The sequence below is a fragment of the Oncorhynchus mykiss genome, chromosome 11, assembly GCF_057628025.1.
Source record: "Oncorhynchus mykiss isolate SJ-2025 chromosome 11, ASM5762802v1, whole genome shotgun sequence".
NCBI classification, from domain to species: Eukaryota; Metazoa; Chordata; class Actinopteri; order Salmoniformes; family Salmonidae; genus Oncorhynchus; species Oncorhynchus mykiss.
Window position 1 is genome coordinate 50574196 of NC_143032.1, and position 19851 is coordinate 50594046.

The following is a 19851-nucleotide window of genomic DNA, read 5'->3' on the forward strand; positions in this document are numbered from 1 at the left end:
TCTCTTTCCAGACTCGCATTAAGCATCTCCAATCCAAAATTAAATCTAGAATCGGCTTCCTATTTCGCAACAAAGCCTCCTTCACTCATGCCACCAAACATACCCTCGTAAAACTGTTTATCCTACCTATCCTTGACTTCGGCGATGTCGTTTACAAAATAGCCCTCAACACTCTACTCAGCAAACTGAATGTACTCTATCACAATGCCATCCGTTTTTGTCACCAAACCATATACTACCTACCACTGCGACATGTATGCTCTCGTTGGCTGGCCCTCACTACATATCCATTGCCAAATCCACTGGCTCCAGGTCATCTATAAGTCTTTGCTAGGTAAAGCCTCGTATTATCTCAGCTCACTGGTCACCATAGCAGCACCCACCCGTAGCACACACTCCAGTAGGTATATTACACTGGTAATCCCCAAAGCCAACACCTCCTTTGGCCGCCTCTCCTTCCAGTTCTCTGCTGCCAATGACTGGAACGAATTGCAAAAATCTCTGAAGCTGGAGTTTTACAGTTGAAGTCGTAAGTTTACATACACCTAAGCCAAATACATTAAAACTCACTTTTCACAATTTCTGACATTTAATCCTAGCAAAGATTCCCTGTCTTAGGTCAGTTAGGATCCCGAATGTGAAATGTCAGAAGAATAGTAGAGAGAATGACTTATTTCAGCTTTAAATTTATTTCTGACCATTCCTAGTGGGTCAGAAGTTTGCATACACTGCCTTTAAATTGTTTACCTTGGGTCAAACATTTCAGGCAGCCTTCCACAAGCTTCCCACAATAAGTTCGTGAGTTTTGACTAATTCTTCCAGACAGAGCTGGTGTTACTGAGTCAGGTTTGTAGGCCTCCTTGCTCACACACACTTTTTCAGTTCTGCCAACAAATGTTCTGTAGGATTGAGGTCAGGGCTTTGTGATGGCCACTCCAATAGCTTGAATTGTTGTCCTTAAGCCATTTTGCCACAACTTTGGAAGTATGCTTGGGGTCATTGTCCATTTGGAAGACCCATTTGCAACCAAGCTGTAACTTCCTGATTGATGTCTTGAGATTTTGCTTCAATATATCCGCATCATTTTCATCCCTCATGATGCTATCTATTTTGTGAACTGCACCAGTCCCTCCTGCGGCAAAGCACCCCCACAACATGATGCTGCCACCCCCGTGCTTCACGGTTGGGATGGTGTTCTTCGGCTTGCAAGCCTCTCCCTTTTTCCTCCAAACATAATGATGGTCATTATGGCCAAACAGTTCAGACCAGAGGACATTTATCCCAATATTGTGCAGTTGTAAACGGTAGTCTGGCTTTTTCATGGTGGTTTTGGAGCAATGGATTCTTCCTTGCTGAGCGGCCTTTCAGGTTATGTCGATATAGGAGACGCATTCTGTTTTACTGTGGATATAGATACTTTTGTACCTGTTTCCTCCAGCATCTTGACAAGGTCCTTTGCTGTTGTTCTGGGGTTGATTTGCACTTTTCGCACCACAGTACGTTCATCTCTAGGAGACAGAATGCGTCTCCTTCCTGAGCGGTATGATGGCTGCGTGGTCCCATGGTGTTTATACTTGCGTACTATTGTTTGTACAGATGAACATGGTACCATCAGGCATTTGAAATTGCTCCCAAGGATTAACCAGACTTGTGGATGTCTACAATTTTTTTCCGAGGTCTTGGCTGATTTCTTTTGATTTTCCCATGATTTCAATCAAAGAGGCACTGAGTTTGAAGGTAGGCCTTGAAATACATCCACAGGTACACCTCCAATAGAATCAAAATATGTCAATTAGCCTATCAGAAGCTTCTAAAGCCATGACATAATTTTTTGGAATTTTCCAAGCTGTTTAAAGGCACAGTCAACATAATGTATGTAAACTTCTGACCCACTGGAATTGTGATACAATGAATGATAAGTGAAATATTCTATCTGTAATCAATTATTGAAAAAATGACTTACCGACTTGCCAAAACTATAGTTTGTTAACAAAACATTTGTGGAGTGGTTTAAAAACAAGTTTTAATGACTCTAACCTAAGTGTATGTAAACTGTATATCTCCCTCTCTAACTTTAAGCATCAGCTGTCAGAGCATCTTACCGATCACTGTACCTGTACACAGCCAATCTGTAAATAGCACACCCGACTACCTCGTCCCCATATTATTACTTACCCCTTGCTCTTTCGCACCCCAATATCTCTACTTGCACATCATCATCTGCACATATATCACTCCAGTATTAATGCTAAATTGTAATTATTTTCACCTCTATGGCCTATTTATTGCCTACCTCCTTACTCTTCTACCTTTGCACACACTGTACATATATCTTTCTATTTTTCTTTTCTTTTGTGTTATTGTACGTTTGTTTATTTGTAACTCTGTGTTGTTGTTTTTGTCGCACTGCTATGCTTTATCTTGGCCAGGTTGCAGTTGTAAATGAGAACTTGTTCTCAACTGGCCTACCTGGTTAAATAAAGGTGGAATAAACATTTAAAAAAATAAAAATGAGATGATCAGGCCTCACCAGGAAGTCAGAACAGAGGTCAGAGGTCAGTCAGCCCAATTAAGTGAGTATTTGTTTTCCTGCACACACATATTTATTAAATGTGAATTATTTTGAGATTCATGTGTAATGCTTTGGAGGGATCAATATATATCAACTTGTTGACACTGTCTCAGTCCCCAGTAGATGGCATGCTCTGTCCATAATAAGTCTCTACCTAACACTTTAAACTTGAGTAGATGAATACAGAAAATCATTGGTTCTATTTAACAAGGTATGGGCTTGTTTCAAAATGCATTACCAGGCTGCAGGAAATCTTCTACTTTTCTCTTTATAGTTTTATTGGTTAGGGGAAAGTCAAGTCCCACACAACGCTTTAACCTTATCATACCTCAAATGGCCCATAAAGGGACCATTCTGAACATTCCTCAGAATACTTTATTCACCACGTACGTCTACGTGTGGGTGTGCAGGTTGTATATTATTATTATATTTCTATTCTTACTTCATCAGATCGTCATAGTATTATACTCAATATTATGTCACTTTAACTCTAGTAACCCTTTATACATTTGTGTTACATCACAAATTCCTCCTCTAGACTCGTGTTCTATTCATACAGGGGTTTGACATGTACACTAGTTCTATTTAACAGCCAGCATTTTTGGAAATAGTTCTCTCTTCTTTCATATCTCCATACATAATACCATTGTACATCAAATTCCATTATCCTCATATAATCTAAAGTCATGTTAATCTCCGAGACATGTTATCCTCGTTACGAACGAGACATGTTATCTTCTGAGACATGTTATGTATACGATTTCTGAGACATGTTATCCTCTACCTGTAGATCCAATGGCAGTGTTGGACAGACCCCTAGATAACGTTACAGATCCGCTCACACAGAACTGGAAAACTCAGCTCACAGAGAACTGGTTGTGGCATTCATTCACCTCTTTCACGTCTAAGCTAGTCCCCTGACAGCTCTGGTTCACTCAATACTAAATAGCTTCATTTCCATCCTCTTATTATCAACATTTCAATCAGCTAATTATCCTAATGTCAAATTCCAATCTTATTAGTCATGATTTCAATAATTTCTTATCCAAATGCCAATCAGCTCTTGTTATCCAAATATCAATCGTTCAGCTTATTATCCCATATCATAGCACCATAGTCCCTATAGTTATAGCATCTACACTATGGTCTCTATAGGCTCTATAGTCTTGCAGCTTCCCATAAATGTAAATAACACCCCGAAATCAAAAACACCTTGTGTTATCTTGTAGGCTAGTGGTACCCTGCTTCTACATATTTATGTTAATTTTTATTGGTTGTATATATATATTTATACAGGTTCATTTACATTGACTTACTGAAATCAGTTGCCGTCAATTGTTCGCAGATTATGTGTCTCCTCCTGGGAGGCTCGTAGCAAGGGTCTGGTCTGGTTGGGTCCTCGTCCTCTTTTGGTCAGATCGGAATGTCCCTCGCGCTTCATAAAATGTCACACCAGTTTTCCTCACAGACCCCCACTGGAAAGCTCTGCAGGCAGAATCCATAATCCAGTTTGTGACACAAAATTGCCATGGAAATTCTTACACAGGGACACTCAAAGTCAATCTTAAATGAATCATTGTTTATTTGTCAGCACGCTGGAGAGGTTCCAACCAACTCAATGCACCATAGTGCACATGTCAATCAGGAGCTCTGTCTGGGCAGTCCCAGCAGATGTCTTCTATATGGCTATACACAGACAAGTTACATTTGCATGATTTAGCATAATTAATTAATCATTTCTGTTTTGTTTCATTCATGTGACTGACCAATACTGGTTCACAACATGTGACAGACCAATATCTCACAAGGCTTCTTATCTCTAAGCTGAGACCTTGAAACTGAGATATCTTTCGTTCATTTCGTTCAAAACAAGGTCTGGGCGTACTGCGAAATTGCGGATGCTGATAGTGAGGATTTGTTCAGCCACTTGCATGAACACAGAAATTGGTCTATAGAACAGCACATAGATAGAACACAGAAAATAGTTATAAGAAAAGCACAAACATTAAAATTCCATTACACACCCATATAAGTGCTCTGAGTGAGATGCTAACAGAGCGTGCGCAGTCTGTTTTCTAGGCTGTGCCTCTTATGGAAAGTTTTCTTCTGAATGATTAAAGTTGAGCTGGGAGTCTGCAATGGAGCAGCATCCACACTCCTCCTCACATCGTGACCTGCTTTAGATAACACACAGATCTCATAGGACCGCCATAGATAAATGCAACTAATAATACCAACACACATACTCTAGCTAATGACACACATGTAGTTTAGCTAATGGCATGTGTGTGGGATGAAAGTGTGTGTGTGTGTGTGTTCTTGCTCAATTAAAAAGACTGTTATGGAAATGTTGGAAGTTGGTTATAGGAAAGAACTCCCAGGTGCCACACACACACACACACACACACACACCCAAACACATACTGCCATACTCCTCAAAGCCCTGACACCACTCTTTCTGCCAAGTGCAAACCCATTTGGTTTGTATTTTCCGCAGAGATTTTGACCAGCTTGCTGTTGAAGTCTTATCTTAATCCTTTGACTAGTGTGTGTACATAAAGTGTGTGTGTGTGTGTGTGTGTGTGTGTGTGTGTGTGTGTGTGTGTGTGTGTGTGTGTGTGTGTGTGTGTGTGTGTGTGTGTGTGTGTGTGTGTGTGTGTGTGTGTGTGTGTGTGTGTGGTGTGTGTGTGTGTGTGTGTGTTTCCATGTGTGTAGCAAAACTTTCCATGATATAAGAGGCACAGCCTAGAAAATAGACTGCGAACGCTCTGTAAGCATCTCTCTCGGAACGCTTATATGGGTATGTAATGGAATTTTAATGTTTGTGCTTTAATGTTGGTGCGGTATGATACAACAGGTTACCAACATATTCAAATCATACCATGGCTATAATTTAACATAATTCAACATCCACTGAAGTAAATAAAGGTTAAATAAAATAAAGGTCAAATGTATTTTAAAAAGCAGCTAGCAGGTTTACTAGATAGCTACAGTAGTTGCTGTGGTATCCAAACAAACAGACTTGCTAGTTTAGCTAATCAAACCGTCAGTCCTAGCTTACTATAAAAAATGAAATAAAAAATCAACAATACCAATACTGTTTTCAATTTGACTTTCACATTCAAAAGCAGCTCAAACAAATCTTGTAAAAATAAACTATAGCCATTGAATTGTACCGTGCAAATATACTGTGCGTTATAGGGAAATAATGCACGCTCTAGAATGCCCTTCAAGCCAATCAGAAAGGGGTATTTCACAATGCCATGGTATAACACTTCTCATATGTCAAACTGCAATGTAGCGTAGTTCATCTCAAACATTCACTGTGTGACATCCTATGTGTGTGTTTCAGAGAGTTTGGACAGTTGGCTGTGGAGCTGCTGGACCAGTCATACAAGCAGGACGAGCAGATGGCCATGAAGTTGCTGACCTATGAGCTGAAGAACTGGAGTAACGCCACCTGCCTGCAGCTGGCCGTGGCCGCCAAGCACCGTGACTTCATCGCCCACACCTGCAGCCAGATGCTGCTCACTGACATGTGGATGGGACGCCTGCGCATGCGCAAGAACTCTGGGCTGAAGGTCAGAAGGGCCAGGGGTCACACGGTGCATTGTCTAAATGGGGTTTCAGAGGTTGACCATCTGACTGATTGACTGACAGACATACTTATGGAAGTAGATTTTATTGTAGACTACTGTAGATTTTAATTGAAGGTGAAGCATTACCATACCCAGCTTGAAAAACGTGTTGCAATTACCCTGTTTGACCCACTGGGCATAATGGCTAAAGATATCCCATATTTGAGCTGTCCTTTGACCATTCCTAACACTGTTCATCTTGATTTACTCACCTACAGTTACACTGTAAAGGTTTGTGCTATTACTCAGCCCAGGCAAGTAGGTTAGCCAATGAGTTGGCTGAGGTTTGACAGCATACAGCTGCTTAGGTCATGAAAGGGCACAGTCATTTCTTATTTTGAGTAGCTGTGCATGGGGCCGCTGGTTGGTTGTGTGTAAGAAGGATCAAGGATGAATCCAGGTGCAGTATAGAGCTGGTTGGTAAACAGACACACTCATGACCTACAAAGCCCCACCACACACACCTCCCTGTCTGGGTTGTATTCACTAGACACCAGACGGAAGAAAACAGACTGAAACAGGAAGGCACTACCTGAACTTGTCCAATGAGAAACGCTTGTTTTCGTATTTTGTTGCAAAATGTTTTTCTACGGTGAGCACTAATGGATACGACTCTGGCCTGCTGCCGCAGACCTGAAACAGATATCTCCCTCCACAGTTTAACGACACTTCCCTTTACATCCCACTCCCTAATACCCCTCTCTCACGCCCCTCATCCCCCTTTTGTCTGACTTTAATGTAGTGGAGGTGTTAACAGCTTGATTATATCCTTTATCCCCTGGCTGTGTGTTCTTCTCATTTCTCTGCTACTCTAACCATCTCTAGCTGTCTGGGCTAATGCCTCTTTAATTGATTCTCAGATAAGCTCGCTCGTCTCCACTGCATCAAACACGCAAACTATCTCACTGCACGTCAGCCATAGCATTATGCAATTTCACAGTGACGAGCTCCAAAATAATATGGACATGTGGGATACGAATGGTGGTGTCTGTGTGTCTGCGTGTATGTGTGTATTTGGGAGTGTGTGTGGCGTGGATGTGTGTGTGCTCACCTGTGTCTTTATACAGATCCACTGGTTCAACAAGACATTTGAGCAACTTGTAACATCAAAGTTGCAAGGTGTGAGGAATTTACCATAGTATGGGTATTACCATGGGTATTCATAACATTTGTTTTGGGAAGAATGGAAAGGAACAAGTTTGTCACTTGATCGGCGAAAACACTGACATGCATTGGAACCACGCAATATGACCATAACTCTCCCAACGTCGTGCCACGTGACAACTTTTGAAGCAGCGTCCCTGTATCTGTTTGTGTGTATTGCCCCTCCATGTGTCTAACTCCAACCCCCTGCCCAGGTGATCTTGGGCCTGCTGCTGCCTCCGTCCATCCTGAGTCTGGAGTTTAAGAACAAGGATGAAATGTCGTACATGCCTCAAGACCAGGACACCTACCTGCAGGAGAAGGAGGAGGAAGAGCCCGAGCCCGCCAAAGAAAAGGAGGAAGAGGACATGGAGTTCACAGTAAGATCCTACTGTGAGACGCAGTACAACTCCGTGGTGAGAGCACCCACCTCAGCCCTGCCTTCAGACTATACACATGCAGGCTGCGTCTGAAATGGAAGCCTATTAGTATTCCCTACTATATAGGGAATAGGGGGCCATTTCGAACACACCCTTAGCCAGCTCCTGCCCCTCAACTAAACAAAATTCAAAGCACTGTTGCCCCTGCCCAGATTTTCATGGCCAGATATATTTTCAACCCCCCCCCCCCCCCAAAAAAAAATGTTCAGGTTGGATCCAAGATCTGTGGTTAAGGGGCGACTTCTATGTCCAGCTTAAAGTACACACACTTTAGTCTCTCTCTCTTTCTCTCTCTAGTTTTTCTCAATTGCTAAAACACAATTTCTGAAACCTTGCTCCAAACCTCATCTTCAAGCACTATTTACATAACCTCTGACACCTCTCGCAAAATGAAACATTCGCCTCAAAACAGTTTTACCTGTGTTCAGAATCAAACACTGCTCTCAAATCATAAACAAGGTGATCAAAATGATATACACTCTCAAGCAGTCAGTAAACAATACACCTGAAAAATAGAAAACACATTGTTCAAAACATACAATTCTCAGAGAGAAGTACATTTTTAATCAAAAAAAAGATTCATATTTTCCGTCATTGTCTTTTGATGAACGAAAACATGTTCTATCATAGTAGCTCAAAATGGATCCGAAATTACTACTCTGCTTTGCTCTTTGCAATTTTGTTTTTTGTTTTTCCTCCTCCTTGTACCCCTATTTTTACAGTACTGTACCCTGCAGCAGTCAGTGCTGTTAATAAATGGAAAGCACAATGTTCAGGGCCATACAATTTGTCCATTGTACAGTATACAGCCTACAATGCACTGTACTATAGTATACAATACTAAAAGGGACAAAAATCAAAGGAGTAAACATGTGATCAGTGTGCTTCTTCTTGTCTTTGGGCTGGGTCAGGCCAGAGCACTTTGTCGACATCACAACCAATATTGTCCCTCCTGGGGCAACGGGGGAAGAAGCCTCTTGTGTGCCGTATCCAGCCCTGACATGATTCCTCACCTATATCACCACAGGCTAAATCCATGGCTTGCAGCAGATTTACTCTGATGTAGGGTTGTCTATCATACACTTTACATCTCCAAGAGGAGAAAAACTCCTCAATCGGATTCAGGAAAGGCGAGTATGGAGGGAGGTACAAGTTCATAAACTGCCCATTGATGTTAAACCATTCCCTTACCCGAGCAGCTCGGTGGAAACTGACATTGTCCCACACTATGACATAGGTGGGAATGGGATTCTCATTTAGCTCTTGACCCTGCTGCTCTTGAACCTGCTGCTCAAATAAAATATATCTTAGATTGGCAATACATCTTAGAAGGTGCTGGGTGTTATATGGCCGAGTGTAACATGGTGATGTAGAACACCATGGTTGCTGATAGCAGCACAGATTGTGACATTGCCACCTCGTTGACCAGGGACTTCAACAATGGCCCGCTGTCCAATCATGTTTTGGCCTCTCCTTCTCCTCTTTGTTAGATTGAAGCCTGCTTCATCGACAAAGATGAACTCATGGGGTCTGTCCAAGGATTCCAAGTCAAATATTGTCTGTGTAGAAATACAACATACTGTATGTCGGATTTTGTAAGTCGTACAGAGACAGTGCTATACTGTAGAGTACAATTAGGCTTCTGATTCACATGCATTGTATGTACTGAAGAGTAACGTCATTCACATAGTATGTGTTAGTACTGTAGACAATCTGGATTACAGTACATGTTTCTGAATGTACACGTACTTGCACATAATGAGCTCGCAGTTCTTTCACCCCTGGTGAGTTGTGCTCAAAAGGTACTCTGTATACTTGTTTCCTTCGCATCCTGTTACGATGGAGGACACGGTCAATTGTGGAAATGCTCACACTGTCGATTCCCTGGAAGTGTGTGTTGTCTTGTATCACTCGTTCCTGGATTTCTCTGAGTCGTATTGCATTATCTTGAAGGACCATGCCAACTATAACGTCCTCTTGCTCCCGAGTGAATATAGCTGTCCTTCCACCTGCATGTGGCAGCCTTGCAATTCTACAAAAAGTAGTTGTGCAGTTACAAAACATATTCATGCAGTACAATACATACAGTGATTAACTTTACAAATGTCTATTGAAACAGCTGCATATAGTGTAGTACAGTAAATTTGCAATTACAAAAATACAGTAGTATCCTGTACCTGTTCTCTTCTCTGAATGTCCTTACTATGGTGGACACAGAAAATCGGCTCAAATTGGGTTGCACTCTAAGTCCTGCTTCCCTCATTGTCAGTCCATGGACAAGAACATAACTATAACTATAACTGTTGGTCTATAACTGTTGCTCGAATTTCATCAGATATTTCCACTCTTTATCTTCCTCTTCGTTCTCCTCTTCCTCTTTCTTGCCCTCCTCTTCTTGCCCTACGCACTCGTCCTCGTCCTCTCACATTGTGTCTTCTATCCATTCTCAGACTTTCTTCTTCCCACCTTCAACAACCTGTTTGCTCTCTGAACTGGCTTATATTGGTTGTGTTGCATCATTTGAAACAGGTTAAATCAATTTTGAGTGGTTGTGTTCAATCAATGACATATGTTCTCTATTTGTATTTGATTGTTGCCACTTGTGTTTACCAGTATGGATGACATGTGCATTGGAGTGCAGAATGTGTTTTGAGAATGAGAATGTGTTTAGAGTTTTGCCGAAAAGTCTAAGTGAGACTTGCAAATTGTGTTTTACCATGTGAAATGGTTTAAGGTATTGACAACAGACTGCATAATTAGCTATATGAGTCCAGGCAACTGAGAACTTTGTTCAGCCAATGGGTTTTAGTGTTTCAGAAATTGAGAAAAACTGTAACAAACACACTCCATTATTATTGTCCCTATACACTGATCCAAGCCTAGTCCCTACCCTATTACGGCCAACCAGAGGGGCAGTAAGAACAGCTCTGCCCTGCCCCCAAACCTACCTGTCGTCCCGCTTCTCATTTCCTGTGGTCGCGGCCGAAGACGTGGTTGTGGAGTTGTAACGTCTCAGTCTGTTTTGCCGCCCTAGGCTCGTTGTGTATGTCTCTCTCTCTCTCTCTGTGTCCCTCTCTCTTTCCCCCTCTCTTTTGCTTTCCCTCCCTCTCTGTCTCTCTTTCCCTTCCACCCTTCTCTCTCTCTCTCCCTGTTCCTTTCACTCTCTTTGTCTTTTCCCCTCTCTCTTTCCCCTATCTCGCTCCCTCTCTCCCATTCCTAGCCAAGGTCTTACTAGAGGTACAGTACCATATGCGACTGCTGCCCCTCATTTTCACCAGTGGCGCTGGCATCCGCGCATCAACTTGCATGCTGCTAAGAGAGAGTGTCGCTCATCTGATTTACGGCAGCAGCTTTAAGCTGCTCAGGTTACTAACTGTGCCTGCCTGCCTGGTCTACGCTGATGCACAGTCTGTGGGTGTGTCTGAAATGGCACCCTATCCCCTGTGTATTGCACCGCTTTTGACCAGGGCCTGGTTTCGCAAAAGCATCTTAAGGCTACGTTCATTGCTCGAACCTTCGTAGGAGCATCGTTAAATCTCAGAGCTGTTCCCCAAAACCATCGTTGTTGACGTTGCACTTGAAAACGTTCGTAATCGAACGCCTTCCTCAGACCACTCGTAGAACAGCGAAGTGCGTCGTCAGATGCCTTTTTGCCCTCCCACGTTCCTATGCACAGAAGATCTCTGCTAAACATAGAATCACATGGTTTCTCCGCCTCTCTGTGACTGTAATAACTTCTGAACTAAGTTGACTACAAATAAGAAGATGCTTCAAATTAAAACTGAGATAGGTGCATTCAAATATAAATAGCCTAGGCTATGGGCCTATTTCAATCATATTAAAATACTGTTCATCGTTTGAGTTCCATTGTGTTACTTGTATGATGAAGTCTGTAATTGGTCTTAATAAATGTTAATATGTGTAGCCTAACGTGCACAACGACAGAATGCCTCAACGAAGCACTTACCAAACGTTCACTCTGCGTGGTGTTTTGGGCCGTTGTTGGAAAGATGCATTGTTAAAACACTCGCAAGGCTAAGTTCCATCGCTATCGGGAAACCGTGCCCAGGGTTTGAACACCCTCGCTTAATACAGAACTGGCAATTGGTGACTCGGTCCATCTAAATAGACATTGCGGTACATATTGTCATCTGCATTTAGTCAGCCAGCCGGCGCAAAAACTCATTGGGAACAGGAGTTTATGAGAATGCTGATGAGAGAGTTCTTCGACACCCCCCCAAAAAAAAACTCTGCCAAAGGATTACATCTGGTCATGAGCTCTTCCGCTTGCCGTTGTGAGCTGCTGGTTTCTGAATGTTTAAACGCAGAGCAGAACCGAACTATGTCTCAGACAGGTTCATACAAATACATGCTATGCTACATATGCTATGCTACATACATCGGTATTGTATTGCAAGTCATCCTCCGATGCCTCCAAAAACACACTGTAATCCCTGACACTCCCAACCCAGATGCAGTTTAAATGTGCATGTTGGCATGGCATTGTGATTTTCACATGCATCTGGCTCTTTCATCGCGAGGTGTGTCTCCCTTTTCCCAAAACATGCAATACAATACAATCAAATACAACTTGCTGACTCCTCAGCGGTGTGTTGTGGTATGGGCATCCATGATCATAACCTCTGGGATTTGACACTCCCTGTCATGGATGACAAACTGTGTTACTGTGAGTCCTAGAAATGGACGTCAGACATCTTTTTTTCCTCCTTGCTGTCATCTCTCTTCTTTGCTTTCTCTCTCTCTCTCTCTCTCTCTCTCTCTCTCACTCTCTTTTTTTCTCTCTCTCTCTACTGTCCGTCACTGTCGTCTGAGACTCGATCCGTAAGTGTTTGTCTCCGTCATATGTGTCATCATCCTCACCAGCACTCAATGTCCCTAACATGCAACATTCGGAATGAGTTTGCCTGTGCTTGCTTATGCTCATGCAACTAAAGTGTACTGTAGGAACAGCTCTAATGCTCTTTAATTTGTTTCTTCTCTCTCTCCTGTATCTTTGTATCTCTCTCCATCTCTTTCTTTCTGTCTCTCTGGGTGGGATGCCCCAGGCCATGCTGGGTAAGGTAAGCACGGAGGCGTCTCGTAAGAAGGGTGTGGGGGAGGTCCAGAATAGACACCGGCTCATCCCCATGGGCCGGAAGATCTACGAGTTCTACAACGCTCCCATCGTCAAGTTCTGGTTTCACACAGTGAGTCTGCTGTCAGGGTGTGTTGCTACCTAGAACCATAGGGTTTTCTGAATTCAAAAGATTTCATGTAGAACCTTACCCCTTCACAATTAACCCTTTTGAGAACCCAGTGGATAGATGCGGTGTGTGACCCAGGGCTTGCTTCTGTGTCTGTGTGCATTGTCTGCGTGCATCGTATCTACAGGCTGGACATTTTAATTTGGCAATATCGATGTCTTCATCTTTCATGCTGCCTCTTTCAATCTGCCGATCCAATGAAAAAATCACAATCACTCCCTAGCAGGCAGGGTTATCTCGTATTCATGGAGGTAAAAAAAAGAACACTTAATGGAAAGCCGTTCTCTCCCTCTATCGCCGTGTCGGTCAGAAAATCCCATGTAAAATGTATGGATTCATTTTAGCGTCAGATGCTCGGTCTTGTCAGGCTGTATTGTACTTTTTAGCTCCCTGCAGTGGGATCCAGTTCAGTCAGCAACATTACAACCCTGCGTCCTACTTCTGGCTTGCCTCTGAAACTACACAGGGACACGCTACACAGGACGGACATTACCCTGTGTAGGGTGCTGTGTTTCGGATGGATTGTTAAACGGGTGTTCTGACTTTCTGTGATCACTAAAGGTCCCATGGCACTTATTGTAAGAGTAGGGGTGTTAACCCTGGTGTCCTGGCTAAATTCCCAATCTGGCCCTCATACCATCATGGCCACCTAATCATCCCCAGTTTCCTAATTGGCTCATTCATCGACCCTCCTCTCCCCTGTAACTATCCTCCTGGTTGTTGCTGTAAATATGAATGTGTTCTCAGTCAACTTACCTGCTAAAACAAATTCTGTAGTAAGTTTTTGAGACTGGAAAGGGTCCACTAACTAGACTAGTTCATAAAGCAGGCTCCATGAGGTCACTACATGACATGCCTCACCTCTGGATTGTCTTGAGACTCTAAAGGTTATACCATTGTGTACAGTAATGGGTGCTAAGAAGTCTTCTGCCTATACCGCAGTGCAACCTAATTTTTTTTGCTAAAACAATTTGATTGCCTTCTAAGACTACTCAAAGGGGCAATCAGCAGCTGCCACATCCATTTTTAGAATTGATCAATTAATGATACTGTATATGCCCATTGATTCTCAAAGAATATCATTTATGAACGCCTCATGTGTTTAGTTCAACTGTCATACCATATCAGAACCCAAAATATAAGCTTGTTTTACTCCAATGTTTAGTAAACATTGTAAATGTAAATGCTTTACAAAAAAAAAATGCTTCAAAACATGCTTACCTATAATTTTGATATCTTGCATGGTCGGTCCTTGCTTCCATTGCTATGTCTATAAATGTGAGAGTGGTTACATTTCTCCAGTTCCACCGCTCAGCTTTTTACCAAAAGTGGTGGGGAATCCGCTTTGTTATTATTTCGACTGCAGATGGCCCCATTAAGACCAACCTCCAACAACCTATGTCATCTGTAAGACCCTCTGGATGCAGTGAAAACCCCCCACGTGCTCTGAGAGGCCCTGACACTGTGTGTTTGTCCCCAGATGGCCTATGTGGCGTATCTGATGCTGTTTAACTATATTGTGCTGGTGAAGATGGACCTGTGGCCCTCACCGCAGGAGTGGATTGTCATCGCTTACATCTTCACCAATGGCATCGAGAAGATGAGAGAGGTAGGGCAGGGCACACACATGCAGAGAGATGACTGAACTCATGAAGTTCTCAATACAGTCAAACATACGCACATTTGATTTATAACACAGATAAATGCTAGAGGGGGTGTTGCACATTTTTAAGTGTGTCAATCTAGTCAATTAACCACAGATTTTCCAATGGTCAAGATCAAATAAAATACATGAGCAAAAAACAATGTATATAAGCGTTCATTACTGTGTCCAAACCTTTACCCATTTATGTAGAACAGTCTTCAGGATGCTCTGTGACCTTTAATAAATGGGCTCAGACTGCCCTCTTATGGTGAGCACACTGAAATGCGTCTCTCTCTCTCTCTTTCCCTCTCTCTCCTGCTCTCTCTCCCTCCATTGCTCCCTCCTTGTCTACCTCCCCAGATTCTGATGTCGGAGCCAGGGAAGCTGTTGCAGAAGGTGAAGGTGTGGCTCCAGGAGTACTGGAACATCACGGACCTCATGGCCATCCTTATTTTCTCCGTGGGCATGGTTCTCCGTCTCCAGGAGCCGCCATTCATGAGCTACGGAAGGGTCATCTACTGCGTTAACATTATCTATTGGTACATCCGGCTGCTCGACATCTTTGGCGTCAACAAGTACCTGGGCCCATATGTCATGATGATCGGCAAGATGGTGAGAGGGTGGGATGTGCCACTGGCTGTGTCCCGATTCTCTGCACTTGCACACTCCGTGTCATGGATTTAAAAATGGTTGAAAGTCCATACAGTCATTGCTTACACCAAGCCAATCTACACACAACACCCCATAATGACAAAGCAAAAATAGTTTTTTCGATTGATTATTTATTACAAATAAAAACATGAAATATGACAATTACATAAGTATTCAGACCCTTTACTCAATGCTTTGTTGAAGCACCTTTGGCCCGTGATTGCAGCCTTGAGTCTTCTTAGATATGACAATAAAAGTTTGGCACACCTGTATTTGGGGAGTTTCTCCCATTCTCCTCTGAAGATCCTCTCAAGCTCTGTCAGGTTGGATGGGGAGTGTTGTTGCACGGCTATTTTCAGATCTCTCCAGAGATGTTCGATCGGGTTCAAGTCCGGGCTCTGGCTGGGCCAGTGTCCCGAAGCCACTCCTGTATTGTCTTGGCTGTGTGCTTAGTGTCGTTGTTCTGTTGGAAGGTGAACCTTCACCCCAATCTGAGGTCCTGAGCACTCTGGAGCAGGTTTTCATCAAGGATCTCTCTGTACTTTGCTCCGTTCACCTTTGCCTTGATCCTGACTAGTCTCCCAGTCTCTGCTGCTGAAAAACATCCCCACACCATGATGCTGCCACCACCATGCTTCACCTTAGGGATGGTGCCAGGTTTCCTCCAGATGTGACACTTGGCATTCAGGCCAGATAATCTTGTTTCTCATGATCTGAGAGTCTTTAGGTGCCTTTTGGCAAACTCCAAGCGGGCTGTCATGAGCTTTTTACTGAGGAATGGCTTCTGTCTGGCCACTCTACCATAAAGGCCTGATTGGTGAAGTGCTGCAGAGATGGTTGTCCTTCTGGAAGGTTCTCCCATCTCCACATAGGAACTCTAGAGCTCGGTCAGAGTGACCATTGGGTACTTTGTCACCTCCATGACCAAGGCCGTTCTCCCCTGATTGCTCAGTTTTGCAGGGCGGCCAGCTCTAGGAAGAGTCTTAGTGGTTCGAAACTTTTTCCATTTAAGAATAATGGAGGCCACTGTGTTCTTGGGGACCTTTAATCCCCAGATCTGTGCCTCAACACAATCCTGTCTCGGAGTTCTACGGACAATTCCTTCAACCTCATAGCTTGGTTTTTGCTCTGACATGCGCTGTCAACTGTGGGATCTTTCCAAATCATGTCCAATCAACTGAATTTACCACAGGTGGACTCCAATCAAGTTGTAGAAACATCTCAACGATGATCAATGAAAACAGGGTGCACCTGAGCTCAATTTTGACTCTCATGATAAAGGGTCTGAATACTTATGTAAATCAGGTATTTCTGTTTTTTATTTTTAATATATTTGCAAACTTTTGTAAAAAAAACTTTGTCGTTATGGGGTTTTGTGTGTAGATTGTTTTTAGAATAAGGCTGTAACGTAACAAAATATTGAAAAAAGACAATGGGTCTGAATACTTTCCGAAGGAACCATACAGTGTAGCTATAAATATGAATGAGTTATATCAAGTTCCTTTTATAGGGAGTCGAAGTCCTGAGTATGTGTTCGGCACATTGTGTCCTGACAAAAGCCCTTAGCCTCAGCTCTATTCTGTCTTTGCTCATGAATGATCAGCGAGTGTGTTATAACAGTGTCAAGAAGACTATGTGAGGGGAGGAATCAAAGGACAGAGATGTCTGTTAGCTTCCCATGTCTGAGAGAGCTGTTTGAGATTACAACATAACACACACATCACTTTGATATAGTAGCAGAAAACCAGCACAGAAGTGGCTAAAAGTTGTTTTTCCTAATTAAGGAGCAGTCAGTCAGCTAACATTCTCCCTGTCTCCCTCTTCTCACCCTCTTTTTTTCTCCTCCCTCCCTCCCTCCCACTCCTTTTTTTGTCTCCCTCTCAGATGATTGACATGATGTACTTTGTGATAATCATGCTGGTGGTGTTGATGAGTTTTGGGGTGGCTCGGCAGGCCATCCTGAACCCCAATGAGGACCCGTCCTGGATGCTGGCTCGGAACATATTCTTCATGCCCTACTGGATGATCTATGGAGAGGTGTTCGCCGACCAGATCGACCGTAAGCCCACATGGGGGGGGTGGGGGGGGGGGGGGGGGGGGGTGGAGAGCACGGAGTGTAAGGCTTACTGCCTCAGGGTGCACACACAAACCCACACACACGCACACTCATCAGACTAGCTGAAGTCATCCAGGTGCTGAAATGCCACGCACTTGGAATCTCTCATGTCAGTCCCCAGTTTCAGGGGGAACTTTATTAGCTCAAAAAAAGACATTGGTGACCTGGTTCGTTCTTATTCACACGGGTCATGCGAATGCAATATTGCCATAAAAAAATACCCATATTCAATTTTCTGACAAAACCTGAGGACTGATCACTAAAAGATCACCTTATCTCATTGATAAGGTCAGGTGATGTGTAACAGCAGGTAACATTGCTTAGTAATTTAGTCATTGACTGAAATAAGATATATGATTGCTCTCTGAATACACCATCAATTTTGTAAGAGAGTGTGTGCGTGCATGTTTGAGAGTGTATAGAATGGAAGGACTAGCCCAAAGCGAAGAGATCTGAAATAATGCTGTCGTTCTTTGTTTCAGATGTGCATAGTAGGAAGCTAAAGCACAGGCTGAATTCAAAACTCTGGATGGTCGAAAATCAATTTCGAGCTCATGGAACCTGGCGTAATAATGGTCCATACCAACATTGCTGTGTTCAATCAGAATGCCAGTAAATCGATAATTAGACCCCTCCCCGTCTCCTCCCCTCCCTACACCATTCCAGCCTCACTGCCATGCCATCACTGAACCCTCGTCAAGGGGCTGCTATTTAGTCAGACATGCACATAGAGATGGATAGAGGGTGCACTTGCCACAAAGTCTGTTTTAGCATGGGCAGCACCATTGAAGGTTTTTGCCATTTGTATGTAGTGAACTGGGTGGGACTTCTAATGGGTTGAGGAGGGAACCCAGAATCCCATCTAGGTCAGTAGAAGGGATGAGCCAATGTATTACAGTACCAGTCAAAGGTTTTGACACACCGACTCATTAGAGGGTTTTTCTTTATTTGTAATATTTTCTACATTGTAGAATACTAGTGAACACATCAAATCTATAAAATAACACATATGGAATCATGTAGTAACCAAAAAGTGTGAAATAAATCAAAATATATGTTTTCTTTTTGAGATTCTTCAAAGTAGCCACCCTTTGCTTTGATGACAGCTTTGCACACTCATGGCATTCTCTCAACCAGCTTCATGAGGTAGTCACCTGGAATGCATTTCAGTTAACAGGTGTGCCTTATTAAAAGTACATTTGTGGAATTTCTTTCCTTCTTTATGCATTTGAGCCAATCAGTTGTGTTGTGACATGGTAGGGGTGGTATACAGAAGATAGCCCTATTTGGTAAAATACCAAGTCCATCATTAATTTAAGACATGAACGTGAGTCAATCCGGAAAATAACAAGAACTTTGAAAGTTTCTTCAAGAGCAGTTGCAAAAATCTTCAAGCGCTATGATGAAACTGGCTCCTGTGAAGACCGCCACAGGAAAGGAAGACCCAGAGATACCTCTGCTGCAGAGGACAACTTCATTAGAGTTACCAGCCTACCAGCCCAAATAAATGCTTCACAGAGTTCAAGTAACAGACACATCTCAACATCAACTGTTCAGAGGAGACTGCGTGAATTAGGCCTCCATGGTCGAATTGCTGCAAAGAAACCACTATTAAAGGAAACCAACAAGAGGAAGAAACTTGCTTGGGCCAAGAAACACAAGCAATGGATAGATTTTTGGTTCCAACCGCCGTGTCTTTGTGAGACGCAGAGTAGGTGAAAGGATTGATCTCCTCATGTGTAGTTTCCACCGTGAAGCATTGAAGAGGAGGTGTGATGGTGCTTTGTTGATGACACTGTCTGTGATTTATTTGGAATTGAAGGCCCACTTAACTAGCATGGCTACCACAGCATTCTGGAGCGATACGCCATCCCATCTGGTTCGCGCTTAGTGGGACTATAATTTGTTTTTCAACAGGACAATGACCTAACACACCTCCAGGCTTTTTAAGGGCTATTTGACCAAGGAGAGTGATGGTGTGTTGCATCAGATGACCTGGCCTCCACAATCACCTGACCTCAACCCAATTGAGATGGTTTTGGATTAGTTGGACCACAGAGTGAAGGAAAAGCAGCCAACAAGTTCTCCTTTAAGACTGTTGGAAAAGCATTCCAGGTGAAGTTGGTTGAGAGAATGCCAAGAGTGTGCAAGGCTGTAATCAAGGCAAGGGTGGCTACTTTGAAGAATCTAAAATATAAAATAGATTTTGATTTGATTAACACTGTCACTTGTGTAGAGAGGAATAGGCAGGAGGCAGTCGCAGGTTTAGAACTACAGAATTTATTTAAGCACCATAGATCAAAGTGGGACTAAACCCAAACGCTGTTGTGCTTAAAGTATTTCTTCATAAACAAAAAGGCACAGGGCGAACCCAAAGTGCAA

At 43.0% G+C, this 19851-nt stretch overlaps 1 protein-coding gene across 3 annotated transcripts in view; it reads left to right on the forward strand.

Moving 5' to 3' along the window:
• Positions 1-19851, forward strand: part of LOC110535806 (transient receptor potential cation channel subfamily M member 3) — a 208449-nt gene that overhangs the window by 170472 nt on the left and 18126 nt on the right. For 2 of the 3 annotated variants that reach the window (XM_021621100.3, XM_090189132.1), the window contains exons 16-22: positions 5925-6153; positions 7569-7769; positions 12860-13000; positions 14538-14666; positions 15063-15314; positions 17238-17412; positions 17952-18044. In XM_021621100.3, the coding sequence (XP_021476775.3) occupies positions 5925-6153; positions 7569-7769; positions 12860-13000; positions 14538-14666; positions 15063-15314; positions 17238-17412; positions 17952-18044 (1220 nt within the window). The remainder of the gene's footprint in view (positions 1-5924; positions 6154-7568; positions 7770-12859; positions 13001-14537; positions 14667-15062; positions 15315-17237; positions 17413-17951; positions 18045-19851) is intronic. The other variant, XM_021621102.3, reaches the window with a different exon arrangement.